This window comes from Euprymna scolopes, chromosome 3, assembly GCF_053919585.1.
Source record: "Euprymna scolopes isolate OS-2025 chromosome 3, ASM5391958v1, whole genome shotgun sequence".
Taxonomy (NCBI): Eukaryota; Metazoa; Mollusca; class Cephalopoda; order Sepiida; family Sepiolidae; genus Euprymna; species Euprymna scolopes.
This window is the reverse complement of record NC_136484.1, coordinates 198,092,644-198,105,804: the sequence shown is the minus strand read 5'-3', so window position 1 is coordinate 198,105,804 and position 13,161 is coordinate 198,092,644. Positions and strand designations below refer to the sequence as shown.

Here is a 13,161-nt window from a genome sequence, read left to right as displayed (position 1 = left end):
TATCTTTTGATTTAGCTGTGAATCATTTCTAACTTGTATTAAATAAATTTGTATTAAATCTTAAATTGAATGTTTGAAAACTTAAATTTTATTTGGACACAATTCTGCACAGTCCATATTAATTACTAAAGTCTGGAATTCAGGCATTAGCAGCGCTATTTTAAAAGTATGATTTAAAATTATGATTTGGGAGAATTTATAGAAGAAATAATAATGACGAATGAATCAGTTGAAACTGTAATTAATAAAAGCATAGACTCTTAGTTATTTCGAGCTCGCCTGGACATCATAGAATCTTTCATAGTTCATAGATGTCTATTGTGTTATTTCGTGGACAAAGCGGTGCCATTTCTTAACTGGTCCACGTATGAAATTGCCGGCCTTCCCCCTTTTCCTGTTTTAGGTCTCATTTCAGTAGCTGACATACGTATTCTTGCTTCATCCGAAACATATGCTCAATAAATCTTAACCTTCTGACCTGGACCATTGCTGTTAATTGACTCATTCCTTCATATAAGTCGTTGTTTGTTATCCCATCATCCTAAGTCAAACGTAAAACTGCTTCTAAAATCCTGGTATAAGTATGATCTAGCTTTATGCGCATTTCATTTGTAAGGGGTTGTTTTGTGCTCCATACAGCAAAACACATTCAATTGTGGATTTGAATGACTGAAATATAAGTTTTTTTACATTTCCGAAACTTGTTGAACTCATGTAGCGACTAGATACTAATTGGAATAAACGTAGATAAATTGTAGGTATGCACAAAACAAATATAAAGTATGTGTAAAAATTCCATTTTTAATATTAGGTTGGTTCCAAAACAATATCGTTTTCTCATATATGTTACTTTTATATATAACTTTTCTGAATTGATTCATATATATATATATATATATATATATATATATATATATATATATATATATATATATATATGGTAAAACTGGTATTTAGTAAATGCCTGAAGACAGTGCTCAATAATATTGCAGAGCAAATATGTGTTTTATTTTTTTATTACCGTTTTATTTGTTTGGTTACATATATTTCGGATGTTGGACCGTGTTTACGATCTAACAACCTCGTCAGAACTTACAGAAAACGAGGCTGTTAGATCATAAACACGGTACAACATCCGAAATATGTGTAACCAAACAGATAAAACGGTAATAAAAAATAAAACATATATATATATATATATATATATATATATATATATATATATATAGAGAGAGAGAGAGAGAGAGAGAGAGAGAGAGAGCCATGTTATATATCATTTTGAAGCACGTTTTTCGCTTTATTGAATTGTGTTATTCGTTACCGTTTACAATCTCTTAATTCATTTTTTTTGTAGGCTTTTCGACAGCATGGACAAAATTCAAATCCGCACGATTTTCTTGTTCCAGTTTAAACTAGGTCGAAAAGCTGCCGAGACAGCTCGTGATGTCAATGATGCATTTGACCCAGGAACCACTAACGAACGGTTGGCACAACAGTAGTTCAAGAAATTTCGCAATGGTGACGAGAGCTACGAAGATGAAGATGATCGCGGCCGGCCAACTGCGGTTGATAACGAACTTTTAAAGGCCTTAATTGAAGCCGATTCTCGCAAAACCACACGAAACGTTGCTGTTGAACTCGAGATTAATCGCTTGACATTTAAAGCAAATAGGGAAGTCCAAAAAGTTTGTTAAATGGGTGTCACATGAATTAAACTATTAAAAAAAATCGTTCTTTTGAGGTGTCTTCTACGCTCCTTCTACACAACAAAAACGACCCATTTCTCGAGCGTATTGTGACGTATGATGGGAACTGGATCCTCTACGACAACCGGCGACGGTCAGCACAGTGGTTGGATGCCAGAGAAGCTCCACAACACTCCCCGAAGCTTAATTGCACTAAAAAAATGTATTGTGACTGTCTGGTGGTCTACGGCCGATCTCATCCATCACAGCTTCTTGAATCCGGGCGAAACGATTATGGCGAAATACTGCCGACAAATTGACGAAATGCACCAGAAGCTCCAACGGGTCCATATAAAGGGACCAATTCTCCTCCATGACAACGTTCACCCGCAGGTTGCTCAACTGACTCTGCAGAAACTAAACAAATTAGGCTAAAAGACTATACCTCATCTGCCATATTCACTGGACCTCTCACCCACCGATTATCACTTTCTCAAGCATCTCAACAACTTCCTGCGCGAAAAATGCTCCAAAAGCCAAGATGATATCGAATCAGTCTTCACTGAGTTCATCGCTTTCAGAACGACGGGTTTCTATGCTAATAGAATAAATAACCTTGTTTCTCGTTGGCAAAAATGTGTCGATTCGAATGGTCCTTATTTCGATTAATAAAGTTTATTATGAAAGGAGTTATGATCTTTTGAACTTGAACGTCAAAAAACAAAAACGACATTATTTTTACACCAACCTAATATTACAGTTTCCATTTCCTTTTTTCTGATGATGTAAATAAATAATAAAATATTAAGATTTCCTTTTCTTGTGAATTAGATCCTACTAACATCAACAAAACTATTCCTTTAAAATAAAATAAATATAATATTTTTTATTGTAGATTGATTTGATTGAAAATTTTGACGGCAATATTGAAAAGTTGGGAACTGCGGAGAAATTCTACCATCTTTTAATCCAACTTCCAGCTTTCCGTTGCCGGCTTGAAGCAATGTTACTTGTTGGAGACTTCAATTCTCAGCTAGCCATGATACGTCCAAACATTCATCTGTTAAACACAGTCTGTGGTCGACTGACAGACAACGTTTCTCTCAGGAAGTTCTTACGACTTATCTTACACGCTGGAAATTTTCTTAACAAGGTAAATATGCTTTAATAATTCTGTTTTTTTAGCTTCTGTTGCATAAAGAAAGATAATTACTTTACTGAAACATTCGCAAATTCTTGATGAATTCCAATCAAGTTATTTATAATGCATATAATTTCTGCCAGAAAACAGTATTACACTTTTGCTTAGTTTAATAAATATTCTATCAGCATGCCATAATTAACTGTACAATTTTTTTTAGCATCATTTTTGTTTGATATTCACAGTTTTGTAAGGATTACTAATAAAATAATTATACAAAGTCAGAATACGTTTTGATGTTATACACTCTCCTTCTTTTCTCCTCAATCTATTTTTCCTCGCGCCTTTCTCATTCCGCTAGTTCCAATCTCTCTTTCTTATTCTGATGTCATAATAAACAAACTATATTCTCTTCCCGCTTATCTTTTCCCTCTTTTCTCTCTAATTGGTATCTCACGCTGTTTCTTCTTTCTCTCTCTCTCCTCTTCACATTTCTTTCATTTTTACTCTTCCTGTTTTCTTCCCATTCTTAACTTTCTTTCTTCTCCCATCTCTCTCTCTCTCTCTTTTATGCAACAAGAAACCCTTATTCCATCTCTATCTCACCTCGCCCTAACTTATTCTCCCGCTACATCTATTTCTTGTTCTTTTACTTTACATAAACCCATTTTTATTATCAACTCAGATCAAATGTGCCAGATGACAAACAACAAATCAATAAAGATAACAAAATCATGAAACTTTTATTAGTATAAGAGCAGGGTAATTAGGCGTTGCACAAGTTCGCTTGTCAACTAACATCATATGCAATATGATATCAAGAGGCGTTTACTAAACAGCAACCTTGATATTGTCAGTTAGATATATTATCCAATGAGATATTCAGATATATCTTAAGACTTTTAAACTAAAGCTTATAGATATATTAATTACATTGTGTAACATATGAAAAAGTGTCATTATTCCTTTAAGGGGAAGCTAAAGACGCAGAATTACGTTCATAACGTTTACATGTAAATTTTACATGTGTATAAACTTATATTCAAAGTATAATCATAAATTCTACCCTATGCGACGAAGGCCATCAACTCCCCATATTTCCTCCTATAACACAGAACAAGCTGGGTAGCATACAAATATCCGTGCATGAGGTCGCCAAGCTAATAAAGAACCTAGATTCCAGTAAAGCAACTGGTCCTGATGGCATCCCAATTATAGTGTTAAAAAAGCTTCAACCAGAACTTGCTCCCATACTTACGAAACTATTTAAGCGCTGCCTTAAGAAGAAGTGCTTTCCGACTCCCTGGAAGACCTCATCAGTTTGCCCTGTATTTAAGAATTCAGGTGATAAGTCATCTCCCTCTCAGTACAGACCAATAAGTCTCCTGTGTGTTATGAGTAAGTTGCTGGAATCCATATTAAATAGAGAAATAGTCAACCACCTCAGCAGAAATAACCTTCTTAGTGACACACAATATGGTTTCCGCTCTGCAAGATCCACCGCAGATGTGCTGACGGTTATATCCCACAGGATAAGTGAATCTCTTGACAAAGGCTTTCTTTCTAGGGCAATTGCTCTTGACATATCAAAGGCCTTTGACAAGGTATGGCATAAGGGTCTACTTCACAAGATTTCCAGCTACGGTATAACGGGAAATGTTTTCTCAATCATTAAATCATTTCTCTCCGATAGGCTCATAAGAGTAGTGGTCGATGGACAAAAATCGGAGGCCTGCAATATAAATGCTGGAGTCCCCGAGGGGTCAATCCTGGACCCAACTCTCTTCCTGATCTACATCAATGACCTCCCTAAACACATGCTTAAATCATTCGTTGACATCTATGCTGATGACACAACCATCTACGGCAACACATCAAAGGCTGTAAATGACAAAGTTCTCTCTGATTCTCTCTCCTCTGATCTCGAGCGTGTGGTTCAGTGGGGGAAGATGTGGCTGGTTACCTTTAATGCATCTAAAACCAAACTCCTATCCTTACATCATCAACGCTCTGATCCCCAGCTGGCATCAACTGTGATGGATGGCTCTCGTCTGGGTGAGGCTCCGTGTTTTGACAAGCTTCTGGGTTTAACCTTTACTCCTGATCTGAAATGGAACACGTACATCAAGTCTGTTGCCAAGGTCGCTGGAAAGATGGTGGGATCCTTCTACCGCTCCAGAAGATATCTCACTACTGATGCAATTCTCTATCTATATAAAAGCCAAGTACGTCCAAGGATGGAATACTGTTGCCATATCTGGGCAGGAGCTGCTAAAAACAGCCTATCCTGCCTTGACAGAGTACAAAATAGACTTCGTGGCTTAGTGGGGGATGCCCTTTTCTCTACCCTGCAACCTCTCTTCCACAGAAGAGACGTTGCGAGCCTGTCCTTGTTTTATCGTTATTTCTATGGCAGATGCTCGTCTGAACTCCAATCTCTGGTCCCCCCTCGCCAATCTTTCACGAGAAACACCCGTCTAGCTGAATCCACTGTGAAAAATTTCCCCCACTCTATATCTGTGCCTAAATCAAAACGCGTATTCCATGAACAAAGCTTCTTTCTTAGAACTGCACGCCTGTGGAACTCTGTTCCGTCTGCCTGCTTCCCTCCGGACTACAATTTGGATGTCTTCAAGTCCAATGTTAACAAATTCCTAATGAACCGCCCCCTTAAGTAAACACTTCAGCAAATCTCCTCACTAACTTTATGTACTTGCAATAACCCTTATCCCTGAGTGGCTTCCGGGCCTTGATAAGTGGTGATCACTGTGTAAAAAAAAAAAAATAAAAAATAATCGCTAGTAGCTAGTATAGCTTCGCTTTAAAGACAGATATTCACACAAAAAGTTAGGCGTTCTCTCTCTCTCTCTCTCTCTCTCTTATATATATATATATATATATATATATATATATATATATATATATATATAATAACATGCCACAAGAAATTCCGCTCTGAACCAAAGTATAGTAGGTTTGCAACAACAGATGCATATACTAATTCAATACGTCTAGGCTATTAGCCACTATCTTATGTCATTTCCGAACGCAATTTAAGACATATTAAGTCGTTATAATAAAATGCTACATTGCCTCCTCTATAGAGAGAGGAGTCCCTATTTTTCTTTATAAATATTTAGTCCTCTCCCTGCTACAACTTTTCACCATGGCCAATTCTACATTCGCGACAATACTGCTATTACACTGATCGTAACTAGTTCTTACATACATACATGCATACATACATACACATACCATAATCTTTCCATTTCCCAATTCATAATAATAAACTCTCGCTTCTCATAGTCCGCCCATTCCGATTAGCTGAGACCTGACGATTCACATATTCCGGAATCCACTTCTTCATTACATAACGAACGCTCCAGAAATTTTTACAATATAGCGTCGCTCTCTACAGTTAGTAATCGTGCTAAAAAGTAAACCTAATCGAACATAATAACCGCTCATAAACAGAAAATTAAATACTGGTAACCTTTCCTATGCAGAAAATACGAATCCGACACTATCGCCCCCTCCTAAAAAAATATCCCTGAAAAAATACATTTACGGGAACCTTTACGTAATTTTTTGTTTTTGATGCTGCTTATCGACTTTTACAAGATGTTATTTTTTGTTTTTCTTTTTTTGTTCGTTTTTTTGTTCTTTTTTTTACATTTACTATTACTCTGAAAAATTTACATTACTTTTATATTTTCCGCCGATTACTTATCCAGTTACTTACAGTGTCCGCACTTTCTTTTTATAAACTCAATTACGCAACAAACGCTTACAGATAAGTTAAAACGCCAATATATTATGCAGGTAGGTTTAAAAGTAAATTGCATTGCCTATGTAAACACTTATTTTTTATGTATTTAAAAGCCAAGTACGTCCAAGGATGGAATACTGTTGCCATATCTGGGCAGGAGCTGCTAAAAACAGCCTATCCTGCCTTGACAGAGTACAAAATAGACTTCGTGGTTTAGTGGGGGATGCTCTACCCTGCAACCTCTCTCCCACAGAAGAGACGTTGCGAGCCTGTCCTTGTTTTATCGTTATTTCCATGGCAGATGCTCGTCTGAACTCCAATCTCTGGTCCCCCCTCGCCAATCTTTCACGAAAAACACCCGTCTAGCTGAATCCACTGTGAAAAATTTCCCCCACTCTATATCTGTGCCTTAATCAAAATGCGGATTCCATTAACAAAGCTTCTTTCTTAGAACTGCACGCCTGTGGAACTCTGTTCCGTCTGCCTGCTTCCCTCTGGACTACAACTTGGATGTCTTCAAGTCCAATGTTAACAAATTTCTAATGAACCGCCCCCTTAAGTAAACACTTCAGCAAATCTCCACACTAACGTAATGTACTTGCAATAACCCTTATCCCTGAGTGGCTTCCGGGCCTTGATAAGTGGTGATCACTGTGTAGAAAAAAAATGTATTTGTTTTTTACAAATTATACTTTCTGTGGAGTATTTTATTTAATTTTCTGTCGCGGACTCATTATAGACTATGCCCAGACATTACCTTTGTTTTTGTTTTTCTGGGGGCGGGGATAAATTTTTACATTAGCTCCACCTCCACAATTTTCTTTAAAATGACGATGTTTTTATTAGGTTTTCGGCTATACTGAATAAGAAAATCTCATTTAAATTTGGCAGAGACAAGTAGTTTTCGAAATATAAAGACCTGTATTATGCACTGTATTTTACTGGCCGCCAGGATTGTACGCACGTGTGATAAAAAAAATTACTTCTCTCCGACTGACACTGCCACCCACAATTTCGTTATAGTATTTACGGATATGTATGATGACAACAACTATCAAGATTAAATTTGGGGCAAATATTTTTACAACCTCCCTAAAAAAGTTGGGTCTTTATTCCGAAGGCCATTTTTAACAGGAGGAGATAGGGGTGTCTCTTCCAAAAGTCGTTTTTAACATGCGGAGGTTGGAGGTGTCTATTTCGAAAGCCGGTTTTAGCATGGGGCGATTAGGGGTGTCTATTCCGAAAGCCGGTTTTAACATGGGAGGTTGAGGATTATTTCTTAAGCCGTTCTTAACATGAGGAGGTTGAGATTGTTTATTCCGGCTTCACTTAAATTAAGCCCTTGGTCAATGTAGAGGAAACCCTTCATACCGAGACAATCACTATTTTTTTGGATACTGCCAGAGTGCCGCCTTTTTTAGGGTGGGGGGCTGGTTTTCTCCCCATTAAAAACGACTTTGCGTCTAATTTGCTTTCGTGAGGAAGTAAATAAATAAACCACCTGTCCTTTGGGCCGGGTAGTATCTGGTTTGTAATATGTTCTTCATTATATGTAGGGAAAACTCTTCACACTGACACAATTACTATATATATAGATATTGCCAGAGTGCCCCCTTTTGGAGGGGGGCTGGTTATCTCCCCCATTAAAAACGACCTTGTGTCTAATTTGCTTTCGTGGGGGAGGGTTAAAAGCTACACCATTTGTGCAAGTCATCTTTCGATTGACTATGTTAAATTTGAACGCTTTAAGCTTTCGGTCGCGTCATGAAGTAGCGGTAAGACGTCAGATTTTCTTTCACTTTTTTTTCCGCCTTCGCGTAACGGGTTTGAGCCTGCATGCCTACTACCACTTTTTTGTCTTACGATGGGGAGCTTGGGGTGTATTCAAAATGCCGTTCTTAACATGACAATACTCAAAGAAGTGAAGTGAAAAAGTCATAATTATGGGTTGTTTTTTTTACGTTAATATAAGACAACATCAAACTGGAAATTAATTTAATACTATTCGTGAAAGAGTTGAAAAGAAGAGGAACAGAAATAGTTGGGACTGCTACCATTGATTTCGATCACTCTAAACAGAGAATCTAAAACTTCTGTTTTTACTATCTATTATTATTCTAATGGACCATTTTTCGTAATTTTATTAATCAATACTGTTTTACAGATTGCCTTTCCTTGGATTCAAGCAGTAACTACAGCGAAAGCCAGATTATTACATTTCGGCCACGGCCGCCTGTGTCCTCAGTTGTTCAGGGACGCCAGTGGCCATCAACAGCAATCGTAGTTTACTTTTTGTGAAGGGGTGGCAGGCTTCCCCTAGGCAGCGCCGTTTACCCGGTCCTGCTAGTTTAATATAATTTTATTTTTAACATTGGGGAAAGTATCGGAACGACATATTCGAGCTACACAGAAATGTTCTTGTTTCATTTCATACTTGATTTTTAATGTACGATATTTTCTTTCTGCCACGGGTACCTACATCATACAGATTTTAATTTTTGTTTTTTGTTCGAGGAATTCTAAACAAGCACCAAACTGACTTAGATATTTAGAGTAGACAGACAGATAGACAGAAAGATAGATAGATAGACAGACTGATAGATAGATAGATAGATAGATAGATAGACTTTTAATGGAAATCGCTCCAAACATAAGTCACTTGATATAACGAGCTAAAAGAAACATGACTTCGAGATCAAAAATCAGCCAACAAAAGTGTTAATGTATAGATTCCGAGAACTTAAACAGCAAATCTTCCCCAATTCTTCAGAAAAATCGGATCAAAGCACAAAATAAAGAAAGCTGAGGTGGATCCACTTTCTACTCCCCTTAATATGATCATTAACACAATGGTGTCCCTTTTTATTTTATCGCTGGAATCTGAAAATACTTGCTTGAACATTCTCTAAAGAAAATGTTTAGAATATTATCAAGTGACAGTTTATATAAAGGCAGAAAAATAAAACCATGGAACATTGTTATCAACCAAAAACATATATTCTACTTCAGTATCGTTTGTTCATCAGAAATGCCAACTCCAAAAAATGCTAAACGACTACATCAAAATTGCAAAAATTCGTACTGCTCGAGTAAAACAACATGCTTCAATACCTTTATGAATGTTATCAGGTAAACACACAAGCATAAAACTAGTACATGAAAAACTAATATATCTGACCAGAACAACTTGGATCCGATTGAAGTATATTTTTACCTTATACTAAAATTTAAAATATTTATTTAATCACTTAAATCAATATACGGAGATATAATTTTATGCATAAATTTTCAGTAGTTACTTCAACAGTGCTCAATACATAAGTAGAGTTAGGTAGTAAGCTTAATACAGGTAGAGATAGGCATAAGCCTGGCGAATTCTCACGAGGATATATATATATATATATATATATATATATATATATATATATATATATATATATATATATATATATAGTATACAGTAGAGTATAAATATAGTATATAGCATAGTGTAGTAATGCTTCCTATCTTGAGTTGAGCATATTTGGAAGTAATATGCAATTGGCATTAGCGCATTAAGCGATGCTCTTTGCGTAAACAAATTGAGGTTAGGCATGTGGACAATGTTAAAAGATTGTTAATTCACTACCTGCATAGTAGCTGCTGAATAGCGTACCCGTTAGAAGCTAAGACTATCGTTTGGGAGTCGATTTTCGATCTTGGGTTGTGGTAGTTGCTTGTTTAACCGCAATGAGGAGCTGTGATACAACGAATATATATATATTCGTGTTGGAATGAATAATGGAAATCAGAATCGGGAATCGGAAAAATCGGAACTTTATGAAGTATCGGAATCGGTATTGGAATGAGAAAAATTATAGTCTAATTCCAAACCGATTCTTTAAAATTTTAAAATAGAAAATGAAACAAACACATTTTTTTATTAGAGGTTGTTCCTTTACAACATAAGACTGAGAAGGGCCACAAAATGATGTATAAATCTCATTTACAGATTTAACATTGATTAGTAGAGTTTAATCTATTTTATTTGTTGGTCATTTGTAACTTGCCTATTGCCTTTGTAAACGTTTAGCATCTATTCGCTAAAATGCCTATACGCTCACATCGGAGGGAGTTCATACAATTATTAACACAATTTAAATGCTCGGGTGTAGGCAGGGGAGGTAAATTTCGTTGGCGCCAGCTGTACGTTGGGATGGTTGTCATAGGTTTCTTTGGAAATAATTAAAGTTTTATGACACCTTTTTGGACACAAGGAAATCACCAGACTCTCCAAACCTAATTTAATGTGTTTTTATTAGTTTTTTTTATTGTAAGCAAAGTAAATATTTTAGAGTTCACTTGCCTATTCAGTATCATAGATTTTAAAAAGCTTTTCGCAGCTATTTGATTAATAGCCATATGGTATCTATTAGAGACTTCGCACTTTAATATAAAAGATTTAACATGCTTGGCATTTTTTTCTGGCGCCGGTTTTGTCTGATCACCACATCCTTTGAAATATTTCATGTTTCCTTATATTTTGTTTGGTTTTGGCATAAGTGAAAATATAGATGAAAATCTCACAAGTTCATCAAAACTTTGGAAGAGCAAACATTGAGAAGTTTGTTAACTTAGAAAAAAACTTTCGTTTACATTAAAAATACCCAAAACATATGAGATTCTACTTTTTTAGGCGATTATGTGTGAGCACACTGAAACGTTATTTTAGAATTTAGAATGGGGGTTCAGTTGTGCATATAAATATAATGTAAACTGATCCCATTTCGGTGCATTATAACTTTTTAAGTAATTAAGTAATTTTTACCAATAATTCTAAGGCCAATCAGCAAAATCATAAAATTACATGTAATTGCTATATTTTTCGTATCCCCCCGTACTTAGGGTTAGTCGTAGGAAAGAAGCGTAGTTTTTATGACTTTTATCAATACCATATATTAATACAATAGCGTGTGTGTTATTTATTTTGTGTGTCACGATTACATTCGTGTGACTGTTGTTTAATTATGAATTCCCATTTTTTATAATAAATAATTTTACCAAGAATTCTTCATAAGTTTTGGTTTTGGTTTCGATTATAGCTGATAGCACTCAAGTCATTTATTTTCTTATAAATAATTTTACCAAGAATTCGTCATAAGTTTTGGTTTCGGTTTAAATTATAGCTGATGGCACTATCTATTTTTTTTAAATATATAGCTGTTTTTTTTTTTAATTTTTAAATTATAGCTGATGGCACTATCTATTTTTTAGTGCCCGGAAAACTCGTACCCAGAAATCTTGTTCCTTTTTGCTAGGTAGGAAAACTGGTTCCTTATTGAATAAATATCGATTGAAAACACATTTTATGATTGTTCTTGAAGGAGATATTGTGTTTAAAGGCGTTTACGCACCCCATAATATTTTAAAAAAAAATATTTTTAACTCTTGTTTTAAAAAATAAACTTGATCACGGAGTCAAGACACGATAAACGAAACCATATATTTATTTTAAAATATACTTTAGTTTTAACACCTTTTGCGTTATTATTACGAAACAAAAATAAAAGAAAGAAAACAATCATGTATTATCAAAGAAAGACATTATTTTATTTAGAAGAATTAATTTAGTTGAAACAATTCTTGTGTTATTACGAAACAACAAAAAAAGAATACACGGTACTTACGTATTTTTGGCCCCGCGCTGAAATAATAAGGTTATTCTTTCGAAAGCCATTCTTAGTAGTGAGTGTAGTGTTTAAAACTAGGAGTGTAGTGTTTAAAAGTCATTTCTGCAATATGCAGGCGGCGGCTATTGTTAGGGGGCGATAACTCAAATTTGTTCTTGGTCAAATAACGCGTCAAATAAGTTACAAACAATATTTTTTTAAATCTTTTTTTTTCCGAACAGAAAAATATTTGAAGAACGAAACATTTATTGTATAAAAATGTATCAATATATAATTATAAAAACATTTATTTAAAAGTCTGCGTAAGAAAATATAATTTTGATATAACAATTTTGCGATAAAAACATTGGATTTTTATAATTTTAGCTTCAATGTTTTTTTCGAACAAATAAATAATTAAATGAAACATTTTTTGGATTAAAGCAACTTTGAAGGGTCAACAAAAAATTAATAATTTAAATATTTTTTGACCAAGAAGCGCCACCTGGCGACAGTTTAGTTAAATGCACCAAGAAAAGATGCCTACCGTCCGCATACTGCACAAGTGTCGTTTTTTGTTTTGTGAACACAAAAAGTGTTAAAGTGTATTTTCTATTTTTGAGCGATTATCGAGACTCCTAAAACGTGACCCTTTCATGTCGGACATTTTTTGTTCAAAAGTAACACTCGACATTACTTGTTTATTTTTTTTAACTAAATAAACTCTTTAAAATAAGTTGAACCACTAAAATTTGCAAAGCTAGGTAGAAAAAGAACACTTAGAAAAATCAATTTAATTTTTATAAAACAACAGTAAACAAGTAAAATATATTTTTTTTAATATTATGGGGAGTATAGTATCTTTAAAAAACAATATCTCCTTCAAGAACGGCCATAAAATGTGTTTTAAATCGATAT

At 34.9% G+C, this 13,161-nt stretch overlaps 1 protein-coding gene across 1 annotated transcript in view; it reads left to right on the top strand.

Moving 5' to 3' along the window:
- LOC145260699 (inverted formin-2-like) overlaps window positions 1–13,161 on the top strand; it is a 135,318-nt gene that overhangs the window by 77,220 nt on the left and 44,937 nt on the right. The window contains exon 9 of the mRNA XM_080119100.1: window positions 2,581–2,838. Coding sequence (XP_079975226.1) covers window positions 2,581–2,838 — 258 coding nt within the window. The remainder of the gene's footprint in view (window positions 1–2,580; window positions 2,839–13,161) is intronic.